General features: G+C 41.8%; 2 protein-coding genes across 4 annotated transcripts in view; both read right to left on the reverse strand.

The window, feature by feature from the left end:
* tefb (TEF transcription factor, PAR bZIP family member b) overlaps window positions 1-2127 on the reverse strand; it is a 7559-nt gene extending 5432 nt beyond the window's left edge. The window contains exon 1 of the mRNA XM_035181689.2: window positions 1772-2127. Coding sequence (XP_035037580.2) covers window positions 1772-1874 — 103 coding nt within the window. The 5' untranslated portion in view covers window positions 1875-2127. The remainder of the gene's footprint in view (window positions 1-1771) is intronic.
* A 984-nt stretch (window positions 2128-3111) lies between these two features.
* Window positions 3112-14890, reverse strand: LOC118123957 (zinc finger CCCH domain-containing protein 7B). Of its 3 annotated transcripts, none has more exons than XM_035181681.2 (23): window positions 14740-14890; window positions 13311-13378; window positions 12578-12614; window positions 11546-11743; window positions 10936-11094; window positions 10714-10794; window positions 10249-10305; window positions 9635-9689; window positions 9213-9391; window positions 8455-9079; window positions 8099-8142; window positions 7912-8005; window positions 7580-7741; window positions 7034-7245; window positions 6129-6223; window positions 5860-6041; window positions 5407-5492; window positions 5046-5194; window positions 4750-4855; window positions 4441-4549; window positions 4221-4357; window positions 3970-4139; window positions 3112-3838 (listed from the first exon to the last, which is right to left on the reverse strand). In XM_035181681.2, exons 2-23 carry the CDS (start codon window positions 13367-13369, stop codon window positions 3655-3657), a joined length of 3180 nt encoding a protein of 1059 aa, XP_035037572.2. In that variant the 5' UTR covers window positions 13370-13378; window positions 14740-14890; the 3' UTR covers window positions 3112-3654. The 3 variants fall into 3 exon arrangements, with proteins under 3 accessions (XP_035037572.2, XP_035037569.2, XP_035037571.2); XM_035181678.2 differs by lacking the exon at window positions 14740-14890 and adding an exon at window positions 13623-14021; XM_035181680.2 differs by lacking the exon at window positions 14740-14890 and adding an exon at window positions 13496-13561.
* Between the last annotated feature and the right edge of the window lie 27 nt (window positions 14891-14917).

The raw sequence follows: 14917 nt of genomic DNA on the forward strand, positions 1-14917 counted from the left end.
AATATGAACGTTATTGATCGCAGCTGAAGGAAAGGGCCGGGACAGGAAGCTGGTGTCACATCATGTTATCGGAAAGCACAAAGAGCAAAACTGTTTCAACGGTCAGTCCAGAGGTACGTGCACGTTCATGTCCACATCAATAATAATAAGCCGCTGTTCTGAAGCTGAACCTGACCTTTGACCTTGCTATGTGAAGATAATGGTAAAAACTGAATTCCTACAGCAAATTATCGCAACTTGTGATCCGACAAACAACAGACGACATTGTGAGTCTGAGCAGGCGTCTCCCTGCAGGAGCCTGATGATCAGGTAGATTCATCTCACCTGCTCTGGCTGCTCTATATGAGCTGAGGACATTCAGCCTGTCTCCATCTCTCTCTCTCTCTTACAGCTTCCACAGCATTTGGTTATAATCTGAAGTCTACATTCAGTTCTTCAGAATAAACTGAGTTAGTTAAAACTCAGGTATGTTCTTCCCTCCTTTATCCAGCCTCCAGCCGGGTTGTGACAAAGAGCCAAAGAACGTATGAAAGTAAGTAAGCAACATGTGGTGCTGTGCACAGAATCTGGTTGTGACCAAACTAGAATAACTGAAAGTCCTGGCATACATCACGACCAGACACAAATGCAAACGTGTTTCTGTTGACACCTGCACAAAGCAGGCAGAGACATGTGAGTGCAGATTCGTTTCCGAGCCGGTCACAGCCGAGGACCAACACGTCGTCCTCCCTCACGTTTCCTGTCCGTTCATGTCCCAGCTCTCCACTAAAAGGCTCCGATCCAGACGAGAAAGCGAGGCAGACGGTGTGCGTGAAGCAGCGAGAGCACGGAGAAGCTAATGATGTGATGAAACCCTGAGTGAGGACTGTTTCAGTGCAGTTGCATCAGGCTGCTGTGTTGTGCCTGTGCAGAGGAGCAGCACAGACACAGCCCTGCAGACACATGAGGCACCTCACTGCTTCTCAGCGTCTGAGCACGTTTCTGCTCGTCAGGACAGTCGCACATGTTGCTGAACACTGGGTCACTTCAACATACCGGTGCTGTGGACTACAGGTGAATGATGTAAAAGTTTAATCCAATGCTGATGAGGCTATTAGTATAATATCTTTACATTATAAAGATCTTTATATGTTTCTATCAGCCTCACTTATAACCAATTATTTTAATCTGTATACATATATTTTGTATTTCTGTGTCATGGAAATGCATTTGGCCCCTCTTTAGGATTACAAACACATATATCTGCAGTATTACATGTACTGTACAAGTGTAAAATCTACATGTAGAACATTAACTAGTCACATAAATGTAGTGCAATATTTACCTCTGTAGATTATTTGATCCTTTGTTATAACATAACATTTATGTATAACATAAAAATATAACTTATTAACTTAAAATACTTATGTTTAACTGTTTCCTATTGTATTCTCTTTCATTTTGAACTTGTAAAGCAACTTGTAACTGTACAAATAAAGTTTATTGTTGCATTTTATTGTTATTTTCACTTCTATTTGTATACTTAATACTTGTTGTACTCTATTGTGTATTGTACTGTTACTCTTAGAACTTCCTTCAGGATTGATAAAGTACCTTATAGTCTGACTGGTCAGATAATACTGTATTGAAGTACAAATAAGTTATAACAAAGGTGATACTACACATGTACAAGTACCTCAAGGGCTCTCGAAGAACTACTCACATCAGTGTACTTGTACTGTTGATTATAACAGTTTATTCTAACAAGTGTCAACAAGTAGTTTCTTCTTACCTGTGTCATCAAACGCGGGGAAGGAGAAAGGATAATCCGCCAGAGACTTGAGGAGGTCGGGGACGTCGCCCCTGTCCCCGAGGAAGATCTGGTTTGTGGACATGATGGACGGTGGAGCTGTGGAAGTGTCTCCTGGTGTCTGCAGGTCCCTGTCCAGCTGAGAGAGGAGGACTCGAACTGTGTCAGTGAGTGTGAGACAGTGAGTGTGAGACAGTGAGTGTGAGTCTCTGTGTGTGAGACAGTGAGTGTGAGTCTCTGTGTGTGAGACAGTGTGTGTGGGTCCCTGTGTGTGAGTGAGTTCTGTGTTTCTAACTTCTCAGGTCTTGTCCTCACGGGGACTCTCGCATGTGTCCAAACACTAATAAGCACTCTAATAAACCCACGCACCTCGCTGATTGGCTGATGCACACGTTAGTCACGCCGCGGAGCCAATCACAGAGCAAGTGGGCGGGTTCTGGTACAGGTCCACAACAACAAGCGCGTGCAGCACATTGCGCCACACGCACGGCAGCACGTGCGGGACAGAGGGGAGTGAAGGCACGAGCAGGCGCGCGCCACCTAACGACGCGATTAGGAACTGCACCAAAAGATGATGGAGCAGATTGAAAACAAACTTGATGAACCCGAGAATCTTTTTCATTTTTTCTCATTTTATCGATTCAATCACTTTCTGGATTTGATTAAGTGATTATTTATTGTGTGTTATCTAATCTATACACTGAGGATGTATTTGTGCATTATGTATAAGGATTTATTGAAATAGACATATGCATATATACTGTATTATATGGGCAAGTGTGGTATACGATATGAAAATGTATATAAAACTTATAGCACGTACTATTTTTATACAAGTATTCATACCTGCCTATATACTTACAGTATGTATATACATTTGAATATATTATAAATGCAGTATTGCACAAATACAGTTTACATCTTCATGCAATCATCCCGTGACACTGCAATTTACTCAGGTACATTTCTGACACATAATATTTCCATTTTCCACTATTTGATCGACTATTTGATCTACTTCTATACTCTCACATGTTCCTTTGTTCATCTCAGTCTGACTATCTGCTATTAATCATAAAGTTATTGATTCTGTTTGGTAAATTCCACATCCATAAATGCAGAATATTCCTGATTTCACAAGGTTTCTATGCAAATTTAAAGAACAGATCAAGACTCCACAACTTACAGACACTGAAAAAACAAGCAAGTGTCCAAATGTACAATGAACTCTTCCATGAGCAGTAACAGATTTTGCCCCTTTTCATATCTCTCTTTTATATGAATACTAAATGTAATTTATTGACATGTATGTAAATCAGAAATGAACGGTAACACCTTTATTTGTATTGCAGGTTGAGACTTTGACAAAGCATTCGTGGGGAGTATCTTTATGTAATAATGTCATAATGTAAACAGCCTCTCTCTAACTCTGAAAACACTCTGTGCTCAAACAGAAGGGAACTCGGTGGGAACGTCACGTGGATCAGAGAAGACAAAAAGCTGCATGTAAAGTTAAATACAAACCATCCATGAAAGTTCAGTGTTTAACAACGTGTTAGTGACTGCTGTGTTTTTCAATGGCACCAACATAAGTACTGAGTCGTATTTGTCCTGAGCCTTTGGCTGAACAGAAAATACTATGAAGAAATTATAGTCATATTTACACATGTAAAAAGGTACATGTGATTTATATCTGTCATTTGTAAAGTGAAAATTTGGCAAATTGGACAAGTCTCTAGTTCGATCACGTCACCTCCTCCCTTTTGGTTTGGATTTGAAAACTCTTGATATGTGGTATTTGTTAGTTTGGCAGTTACAAACACTCACTTTGTGGCTAGTGGAGACAAAAAACAAAATCATTCCTGTCAGTCCTTAAGTAGTAGAAAGTTGTACATCCCAAAGTCGAACTCATCGAACATGACGAGCATATCTTCCCTGGCTTTGACGAGCTTCTGTCGTAGGAACGCCCGTCTCTCGGTCCACTCCTTCAGCTCCTCCGCACTGTGGGCGAAGTCACAGCTCACTCCGTCAGCACAGCCGCCAGCCCACCTGTCAGTCATGAACAGGGCGTCAAACGTTTAATCAGATTTAATCATTTTCATCTTCACTTTTTTTCATTTTGCTCTCCCCCAGCTCTTGAGAGACATGTCAGGAAACGGATTCCAGGAGAAAGGTCTTACTTGGGGCAGAGTTCAAAGTTCGCTCCAGGAAAGCGGTAGATCCACGTCAGAGCCTCGTCTTCCCCTTCACAACTGAACACTCGCTCCTTGTGCTTCTCAGTCGAGATGTGGGTCTGCCACTGCCGCTCACTGTTACTGTGTTTACCGCACAGACGGCAGTGGAAGCCGCTCTACAAGACAAAGAGGAAGGATTCTCAACAACCCTTTGTCTGGCTGATGACTTTATTACTGAAAAACAACTGTAAACTCACCATGGGTTCAGCAAAGTCAGTCGGCATGGCAATATATTTCTCTTCTGGGACAGACTGGGAGACCGCAGCTCCATCTGCTTGCCGGTTTTGGCCATTTGATCTCATCCATGTGTCATATACCTGCTGAATGTCCTGCACTGCAGAACACAAGGAAAACATCTGATCTCTAGAGCTACATTCACACCGTTCACATTACCTAGTTTCTACTTTAGTAACTCACAGTCATTATTCTTCATATACGTCCAGATCTCCCTCTCCTCTTCGCTGTGAGCAAAGCTGCAGTTCCCGATGTAGTTACAGATCTTCTTCTTCAGAATCTGGGCACACATCTGCAAAGACAAAGCTCTGTGCAGTTGGAACACGCATCACAAAGGTCACAACAGTGACGCTGCACTCACTGACAACACAAAGCGAGCAGCAGCCATAAAAAGACAAGAAATGTGGAAACGTGTGTGATGGATGACGAGAGCTTGTCTAAAAGTACATGTTGTACTCTTCAAGTGCCAAAGAGCAGAGGAATCACACCTACTTCATACTGCAGAGGGATGTTCTTGTTGTTCGGCATTGGTCGGACCTGAACCCATTTTTGTCTCATTAAGGATCTGACCAGCAGCACCCGTCTGTCTTTAGTCCATCTGAAAGACAGGGGACGGGAGGACGACAGAAAAAGAGATAGTTCATACTTACATGTCTTTTTTGATCTATGACAAAACCAACATTAAGGCTTGTTTTAATATTTTTATCAACTGGATATCTGATAATATGACATGGCTTTGATTACGGTTAACGATTTCCTAGACTTGGAGAGAAATCCCTTGGACTCACATGTGCCGGGCCTTAGCGGTGCAGTACTTGAGGTTTTTGTCTGGTTCACTGATCAGACCGTCCCTCCAGCACTGAGCGCACGACAACTTGATCTTCATGTTCAGACTCTTTCCTCCTCCTCCAGGTTTGATACCGTCACTTCCAGGAGACTGATTCAATTAAATGATTAAAAAAAACCAAACAAGAGTGAAAGTCAGTTAACAGCATTTTTCATCTCGTTTCACTCGTGTGCAAAAACAAATAATATAAAAGGCTCAAGTTTAAGGTGTAAACAAGTAGAGGGACGTAATGTTGTAAACGTCAGTGTGTCATTACAAATGATTTTTAAAAATCTACAAAAATTATAAAAATGCTTTCTTACTTTATTCCATTTCTGTAAGTTTGAGTTTTGCTCCTGATTGTTGTGAAACTTTGTGGCTACTTTCACAATCTCATCAGGGCTGATACCTGGAAATAACACAAACACACATTAACATTAATATTAAGTTCCCATTCATATTGAGAGAAACACTACAAGCTGCTTCTGTCCTGTGGTTTTTACCTACACAGTATTACTGTCAACAAAAAAATACCCTCATGCAGTATAAACAGTACTCAGGAACTTCTTGGCCACTTGAGGGCAGCAGATTGACATATTAAAACAATAGAACATCGATATAGTAAACTAAAATGGACGTGGAACTTATATTCTTTCAGACATGCACTGAACTCCAGATAATCTCCTGACATTCTCCGGAGGGGCTGCATGTGAGCGAGCGAGTGGGCCAAATAACACAATGGGGCCGATGCTGGTGTCAAAGTTTTTTTTCCGCACCTGTCTTTTGCTGCACCCTCCAGGTCTTGAGCTCGATGAGGGAGTGGGCGTGGTGGCAGCTGTCCTCTCTCTCGCAGCCGTACCGTACAGCTTGGTAGCATAAATCCAATTGGCGCAGGCCAGTCAGCGGACGGACCTTTCGGTAGTTCACGTTGTGGGTCCTCAACACAAATGCCAAGCACCTGACGGGCACAGAGGGAGAAAGAAAACCTCAGTGTGTGTTTAACATTGAATTCGCAGGTGTAAACGCACGGTGTAAACAAACTCACTTGTTTGCATCAAAGCAGTGGTGGACTTCCAGGTTGGAGCAGACGTTGTCTCTGCAGCGATTACTGATGATTCTGGGTTTACCGTCAAAGCACTTCTGCAGAGACAGAAACAGACGAGAGCGAAAAGAGATCAACGACAGCACAGGACAAAGAACCAAGAACACATTTGTAGATTAAGAGGATGTTTTCCTCAGTTAATTAATTTTAAGGAATAAATCTACAGAAGGAGGCAGATTTGTGTGTAACAGAGATTTAAGGAAAACACTGAGAACTGATGTTAAGCATTAAATACACAACCAGGGCCGGAGTTTTTTACTAAGTTTCATGTTTGATTAAACTAAATTAGTTTATTAATTACTAAATACATAATTATTGGCAATTAATCTAAACAAATGTGAATAATATTGCTGTCAGCATTACTTTATTTCTACATTTCAATAGATCTCAAAGTATTTATTTCTGTATTTTCACTTGTATTCTTGTGATATACATATTTCATTTTCTAATGTTATAATTTTATTATATTATGCATAATAATATCAACAACAACAACATATATAGAATTGTTAAATGTTCAAATCTTTTGCATTGGACTACATAAAGGCTTTCAATATTTCCCCCCCACATTTGTTTATTTACTGTTAAAAGTAAAATAGTATGAGATATATGGGATTTAAAGGTGATGTGAATATGTGAAAAAATGATAAACTACAATAAATACAGAACAATATAAAACAGTAAAAATCGCTATTTATAAAAACAATTACATTATTTAATATTATATCATTTGACAAACCTGCTTTTATATCAGAAACATTAAAATAATTAAAACAAATGATATGATATGATATGATATGAGAGCAGGTTTGTCCGATGATAATAAGACGGTGTATCAAAGCTCGAACCTGGCAGAGGAACACGAACGTGCCCTTGTGTTCCTGCAGCAGGTGAATGACGCTGGTGACGGGATCCAGTTTGACGGGTCCTTTCTCAAACAGCAGGTTTCTGTCCAACGTTCCCTTTCTCTCCTCTGTCCAAACATCGATCTCCAGCTGGTTGTAGGCAAACGTGCATTGTTCTCTGTACTTACACATGCCTGATTCTGAGTTCTGCACCTCTGCACGTGCACGAAAACACACACAGGTTACTCACATTAATACGAGCATGTCAATCAATCATCTTTACGACAAAGCTCCATCTTTAATCTTTAACAGCGGTTTGAATCTGAGCAGTTAGTAAGTGGCCTGACTCATCAGAACTAGTGTTAACATCTTTCCTGAATGATCCAATCACAAAGAAGGTTAATGGGTTCTTCCCTGATCCGTACTGGCGTGTTTAGAACAGGCACTGCACTACATGTCTGAATCTAATTAACACTTTCTGGTTTGCTGTGTACAAACAAACAGAAGATCCTGATTATTGTCCCGACTGTTGGATGTGGAGATTCTTACCCCTGCAGAGTACGAAGCGCCCTTTGAAGGACGTGAAGGGAGGCATCGACCGCACTCTGGTCCACTCTGGAGGAGAAGCTGACTTTCGTCTGCACAGCAGAATGTCTCGGTTGCAGCCGTGAACCAGATCCGGCTTGTGAACAAAGGTGTAAATCCCATGACCTGAAAACAAACACATTTGTTTTAAATGAAGATATTTCATAGGAACAGAAGGGGTTGATGTTTCTGTCATTTAATAAAGTGAATATTTGCATATTGTAAAACAAAGCAGCGTGACTTGGAATTTGTTTCCGTTACAGAAAGTTTCAGATTCAGCCGCGGCGCTCACGTACCTTCCCGAGGGAAACAGGCAGAGCAGGCCTGCAGGAACTCATGGGTGGAGGAGAGGGGGTTCGAGCAGGAAACCAGTTCTGTGCTTTTCCTCTTCTTTGGTGCCAAAGTAAAAAATAAGAGTTCAGTTAATTCTTAAAAACAGATTTAAAAAACAGCTTGGAACACAGGGCAGACAATCAGTCTTACTATGTAGTTGTTCTTTGGAGATGGAGCGACAGCAGAGTGAGAGCCTGGGACACATGAGGAGCAGGAAGAGAAAGTTATGTGTTATATGTACACGCTGTGATAAATGGCCTAAAATATGCACAGACATCAGTTTGATCTCTAAAAAAGAGGAAATGATCACAGGATTTGTTTGAAATGTAAATCAACTGTGTGGGTTTCAAATTTCCAACTGTACCTGTAACATAGTCAGTGTGAATGTGGTTTCATAAGGGGACTGTTGGGCCTTCAGTATCTATATCTATTTATAATTCCAGTATCTATTTGCTAACATCTTGTTTGGCCAATTATATAATGAGTCACCAGAAAAACATAATCACCAGCCAGGCTGAAATCAGAGATCGAGTCCAGGCCTGTTCTTCCATTGACTGCTGGCAGAGCCGCCCCAGCTCCTTCCACTGAGGAGAAGGAGTCCAGGACATCGAGGGAGTCGAGCCGCTCCACAGCTTTCACACCAAATGTCGGGACATCATTGCGCCGAGCAACTGGATCACACACGGTCTCCAGGTCATCAAGTTCATCCAGCAAATCATCAAGGGACCTTTCCCCCGTGTCCAGCTCTGTTTTGGATAGATTGGCTCCCTCAGTAGCAGCAGCAGCACATGGTGATGCATCCGAGAAGTCATCCAGGGAATCAAGGCCATTCAGGGTTTGTAGAGCAGGGGAGGTGACCCCTGAATTTGCAACACCTGCAACACCAACTCCAGAGAAGTCGTCCAAGGCATACAGAGCCTGAGAGGTCAAGAGGGTGTCCAGGGTGTCCAGTTCTGCGGACGTAGTGCTGTGCCCACCGCCTGAAAATGAATCCAGGGCTTTGAGTTGGCTGACGGCCGAGTTGAAGAAGGCCGGGGGCAGCCGGGGTGTCGGGGCAGGCAGGGCCGAAGGAACTGAGTGTGTGGAAGTTGGCATCCTGCTGGAAACCGAGTATGCTGCCTGGATACTTGTCTGAAAAATAAAAAATAGTTTTTTCCATGTACCTAATGTAACAAGCAAACGCAGCTCCTTCCCATCGCAGCAAAGGTTTTACCAGGATCAACTCTTTACCACGTTATCTGTCTGAAAACGCACAGATCTTTACCTCAGTTACCTCCTGTTCGGGGGAGAAGCCGTCAAGCAGACTGTCCAAGTCGTCTCCAATCAGCTCGGAGTCCTCCACCGTATCCGTCTCAACCCTGTCAGGCATTGAGGGGACGACAGGTTGGAGGAAGCTGGGAAACATGGAGGGAACGGTGGACAGAGGCATGCTGGGAAAACAGACTGAAGCAGAGAATAATTCATTTAGATCACACCTGTAATTGATCTTGAACACATTTTTAAGAACTTTATTATGAAAAACAAATGTGGACACATGCATTTTGCCTGTATTGTTCATACGGCTCTGTTTTTGTTTGAAAAACTATGCTCCAGATTCTCCTCACGACTCCGGATCAACGTTTTCAAACAAAAAAGCAAGAAGCAGAGTGGATGTATCCAAATAAAGTCAGAGGCAATTTTTCACACCTGGTGCAAGACCACGGAGAGGATTCACACCATCGCTTAAATCCCCAAAAGACACCTGGAGGTGAGAAGGAAAAAAAAAACTATCTGAGATGTTGCTTGTGTGGTATATTCAGCTAACATAGATTGTTAATGACATGTTCATGATTAGGGGGCCCCTAGTTAATGACATGTTCATGGTTAGGGGGCCCCTCGTTTCCTGACTCTCAGATGAATCTAATTATTATTCGATATGATACTCGTTAAGTTCTCTGTGACCTGGAGAAACTCTCTTTAAGTAGGAAGCATGTTTTGTATTACAGGCCCCTATGTATGACGTCATTTTATCTTATTTCCTGGGCGGAAACAACTTCCCTATATGAAGGCTTGTCCGGCACCGGCGAGGTAGACTTCTGCATTGGCCGAGAACGTCTCCAGGTATACCTAGGTACCTGTCCTGACCTGTAACTTCTGTGTAATAAACCTTATTATACAAACAAGAACGGTGTCCGCGGAGATTCCTTCATCATCATCTTCAACATCACTGCTGCTTAAATATACGACACTTGAAACTGGAATAATGTCTTGTGTATTTTATGAAGTATGGTGGTGAGCGTTAGAGAGCGTGTGGAACTTGCCTTGGTGGTTTCAGCAGTCGTGTTGCCATTAGCGACACCAACAACAAGTTTGTGTTCCTAAGAAAGACAAGGAAACAAACGGGATGTGAGACACAAAGCAAACTGAGAGGAGACAAGAAACTGGATATCTGCACCAAGTCCACATGAACATATCGTGTGAGAAAGAAGAAATTGTGTTTCTTCACAGTAGCTGTTTCTTTAATATCTGTGGATGATACCAGTCTCTTACTCTGTGTATTAAATTTCATTCTAATAACTTTATTTATAAAGCACTTTTCAACAAGACGCTGCACAAGAAAACACATGGTTGCAATGCAAAAGGAAGCACTTAAATAATAATGGTAATAATAATAATAACAATAATAGAGATAAAAGAACAAAGTGAATTCAGGAACATGAATGAATTGACTTGCCTTGCCTCGGATTCCTCAGTGAACAGAACTAAATAAGAATCATTTTACTAACCTTTGCGCTGATGTAGGGTTTTCGGTTCTTTAGTCCCAGGTGGGCGGTGAGCTCCTGAGCCAGCTCGTTCACATCTTTATCCTGTTGAGAGTCAAACACGATCACATGAATTCACATATTTCCAAGGCCAAAGGATGAGTTCATCCTCAAACCAACTTCCCTCCATTACGACCACCAGCTCTCTCCTATTACATTTAGTTCCCACTTCTCCCTCTCTTTTACCAGACGAGAGATGAGCAGACAGTCCGTGGTGCAGCTGTAGGCCTCTTTGTATTTCCCAAGCCCCTTCAGACACAGTGCCTTCCTGTACAGGGCCCTGCTGCTTTCCTTACACAACAGTAGGGCGCTGTCGCAGTCCGTCACGCCTCGATCAAACTCCCCCTGTGGAGAACACGGACGTGAGAATAGATCAAACGACAGGCAGGGAAATAAAGTACATGCATGTTATTTGAATTCTACAAGGGAATCGGTGCATTCGGTCGAGACAGATAATGCGAGGAGTGTTTGCTCGGTATGCAGGTTTACGCTCAGTGGCCTTGTGCTGCTGATAAACACGTCCGGATGATTTAGTGCTGGTCACATTCTTTTCCAGGTGGTCAGAGGGGTCATTTGTTGCCGTGTTACTCCCACTTTTATTTCTAAATGTATTTGTCATTCGGTACTTTGGAGACTGCTCATAACTGTTCCAGGTGAAAGTTCTAGTTTTCCAAGCTCCAGTGAACTGAAATACATACTTGCTTTCATGGACATCAGCTAAATGAACCAAAGATAAACTCAGACATCCTGTGTGGAGGAGTGTGGAGGAGTCGCCCTGATGCTGAATGTATCTCACCATTCTGTGGTAAGCGGCCGCCCGGTTGACATACAGGCTCTGCAGCAGAGCTTCGGGGATCGGGATGTCCTCTCCTGCGGCGTAGCACGAGACGTTCAGGCCTTCGCTGAACTCTTTCATCGCCTCCGCCCACTCTCCATCTCTGAACCAGGTGTTGCCCTCATGGAGCAGGTTGCACACCAACTGGGTCAGGAAGTCCTGGAGGGAGGAAAATGAAAGAAGGAATATGTTCTTTACCTTATATCGTTAAAACAAAAAGATAGTTTCATTCTTTCTGACGCCGTTATCTTGATTTCTAATCTCATTGCTTCTTGAGAAACTACGAAGTCTGTTTGAATAATGTAGTGGAAAAATAACTAAGTGTGGTAGAAACCTATTTTGTAGTTGAAAAGTAAGTTTTTGCAGACCTGTCTAAATACTTTTATGACCTGAACTGTTTATGATCCGAACTTTTATGACCTTAAACTTTTATGACCTTTAAATCACTTATTTACTCTCCAAAGAACTGAATGTATGTCTGCTCTATCTCCAAAGGAAACATATGTAAATCAGTTTTCTGTGTTTTGATTCCTGTCTCAAACTGTGTCTACAGAACCAGTCTGAACTGGCTCAGACAAACAGCCTGGAGGCAACCTTCTCCATATCCGTGTGTTTATTTCTTCAAAATATCCTCTGTGAAACTTATACTGCAGTATAACTCCACAAGACACTGAATATTCCTCATTTTAATACAGACTGGTCTTCTGATATTCCCACTCTAAAATGACACGTAGCCTAGAATAATGTTTTTATTCTCATAATATTACAAATTTATGTGGGGAAGGATAAGGACAAAGATATAAGTGTCTACACTTTGTGGTAAACATGAACTGAGTTTCATGGAGAGACACAACAGAGAGCACACTGGGAAGAGTTCAGCGACAAGTTATGACCGAGATACTTTTAGTGATAAAATGCTTGAAAGACAGAGAGCAAAGGGAGGAAGTCAGTGGAGACAGACATGACAATGTGTGTGATGATGACAGCCAGTACCTGGTAGCCCTCAGGCTCGGGATAAGCCAAGGAAGACCTTCAACGAGAGAGGGAACGATGCTTAGAGGTGGAGGTGACACGGCAGAGTTACCAAAGATATGAGTCATTACCGAATAAAAGCCTAGTTTCACTTTAGAAATAAAGACTCATTCACCAAACTGAAAGGACAAAGAAATCCTTCCCCAAAAAGACATGGACATTTAAGGAATTATTATTATTATAACTTTCAACACAAGTAAATCTCTTGGATACACAAACAAACTAATTAAAATACTTTTTTTAAACGTTGGAGCAAAAGAAGACCCATTTACCAAATTAGAAGGAGTCCTTCCCAAAAAGACATAGAGTAGAAATTATTATTGTGTAAGCAATAACTACAATTATTTTTTTATTTACTTTAATGAATGAGGACATATATGTTTTTCGTTTACTTTTAGGCCGGTTTCACTTTCCAAATCAAGACCCATTCACCAAATTAGAATAAAGGAGACCGACATAGAATTTATTATTATTATTATTATTATTATTGGTGTTGTTATGTGCACTAGCATCCATAAAGAGGCAATTAAAAACAAAATGTATTTACTTAGCAAACTCTATTTACTTTAATGTGTGATGATGAAATAAAGCACATATTGACATATTATACATATATTTACACACGTTTTGTTTTTATCTTTAGGCTGGTTTCACTTTCACTGAGGCTGAAATGAAAATGATGAAAGAAACTCACTGTATAAACGTCAGTGCCTTGCTTATCTCCTGCCTGCGGTTGTGTCTGTCAGGGTCCATGCTGGTTCACTGGGAGGAGGAGGAGGAGGAGGAAGATTAAAGAGCACAAGTAGATGAGTAACACACACTGAAGACATGTTGACAGAAGATTCCTCCTGAAGAAGAAAACAAGAAAACAACAACAACCTCTGTGTCACATAATAATCAACCCTCCAGGACAGGGACGGGGCCTCAGGACCATCCAGGGCTGAGCTCTGCAGCCCCTGACCCCGCACGTCTCCCCCCGGACCGGGCCGCTTTCAAACACACCTACCTGAGGAAGAGGAGGAACCATGGAGCCGGGACGTTCAGAGCAGCTTCGTGCACAGTGCGAGGAGGAAAAGACGAGGACAGAGAGAAGTTAGAGCCGAGCTGACAAACACAGGAAGGAAGTGAAGCGACAGGACCAGAGTGAGTTTAAGTTTCGATTCTCAGCAACCGCTCCTGTCCACAAATATCTACACTGGCCCTTTAAGAGGCGGACCTGCAGCCCGGAGTCAGGTCTGACAGGCGCAGAGTCCTGCAGGTTTAATGTATGTCCATACTGTGGGAGAACTTTACACCCTGAGTGAGGTCTGACAGGCACAGATCAACTCCACCTACAATGAGTTCAGGTTCAAACACAGACTGAACTTTGTCTGACACCGACTGTTATGGGAACTAAGCACTTCTCATCCTCACTGACAACACAACCCCCCCCCACCCCCCATTCATAAACAAACAGAGTTATAATTAAAAATAATAATAAACACGTGAACGAAATCAATTAAATTGAAATATATTTGATTAAAATACATTATTATTATTGTTGTGTGTCAACAATAGCATCCATAAAGAGGTATCATCTGTAACAATACAAATACCCTATTGATAAACAACTGACTAACTTAATCAATAATTAGTCTACATATACGCGGGTAAACTAAACTGAATAAATCATGTTTACATTTAGTGCATCAACAAATAAATAATACTTTTTTTAAATGTTGTAGAAAACTTTAAAAAGAATTAAAATTAAGACCCATTCACCAAATGGAATAGACATATAATAACATTATTATTATTAGCGTTATATTATTGTTGTATTACAAGCTGCAACACACTACAGTTAAATAAACTGTTGATAAATACAGATTTAGCAAAAAATAAAACAGTACATACATACATATTGGAAACAAATTATATATAGCATAAATATAAAGGAGATATAAAATGATTTTCATCGTAAATTTGCACTGTTTTGTTGATTTTTCTATAAGTTGTAGAGTCTTGATATATATTTGTTTAACTCAAATATAAACCCAGTGAAATTACTGTTATCAACCACAGCGCGTTTCTAGGGAAGTCTGTAAATTCCCACAGAAGAAGCAGCAGCAGGCCCGTGAACGCACCGTTGTAGTCTCCCCGGACTACAGCTCCCTTGTCCCCCCGCGGTGGGCTCGTCAGCTCGGGGCAGTGAGCCGCTGCTTCGGTGTTTGAACGTCGGGGACGAGCGGGAGCGTGAGACCGGACAGAAGCTCAGGTAACGTCGGTGGTTCCGTCCGTCGGGATCAGACTAATCAACGCACC

The sequence above is a fragment of the Hippoglossus stenolepis genome, chromosome 16 (genome assembly GCF_022539355.2).
Source record: "Hippoglossus stenolepis isolate QCI-W04-F060 chromosome 16, HSTE1.2, whole genome shotgun sequence".
NCBI lineage: Eukaryota > Metazoa > Chordata > Actinopteri > Pleuronectiformes > Pleuronectidae > Hippoglossus > Hippoglossus stenolepis.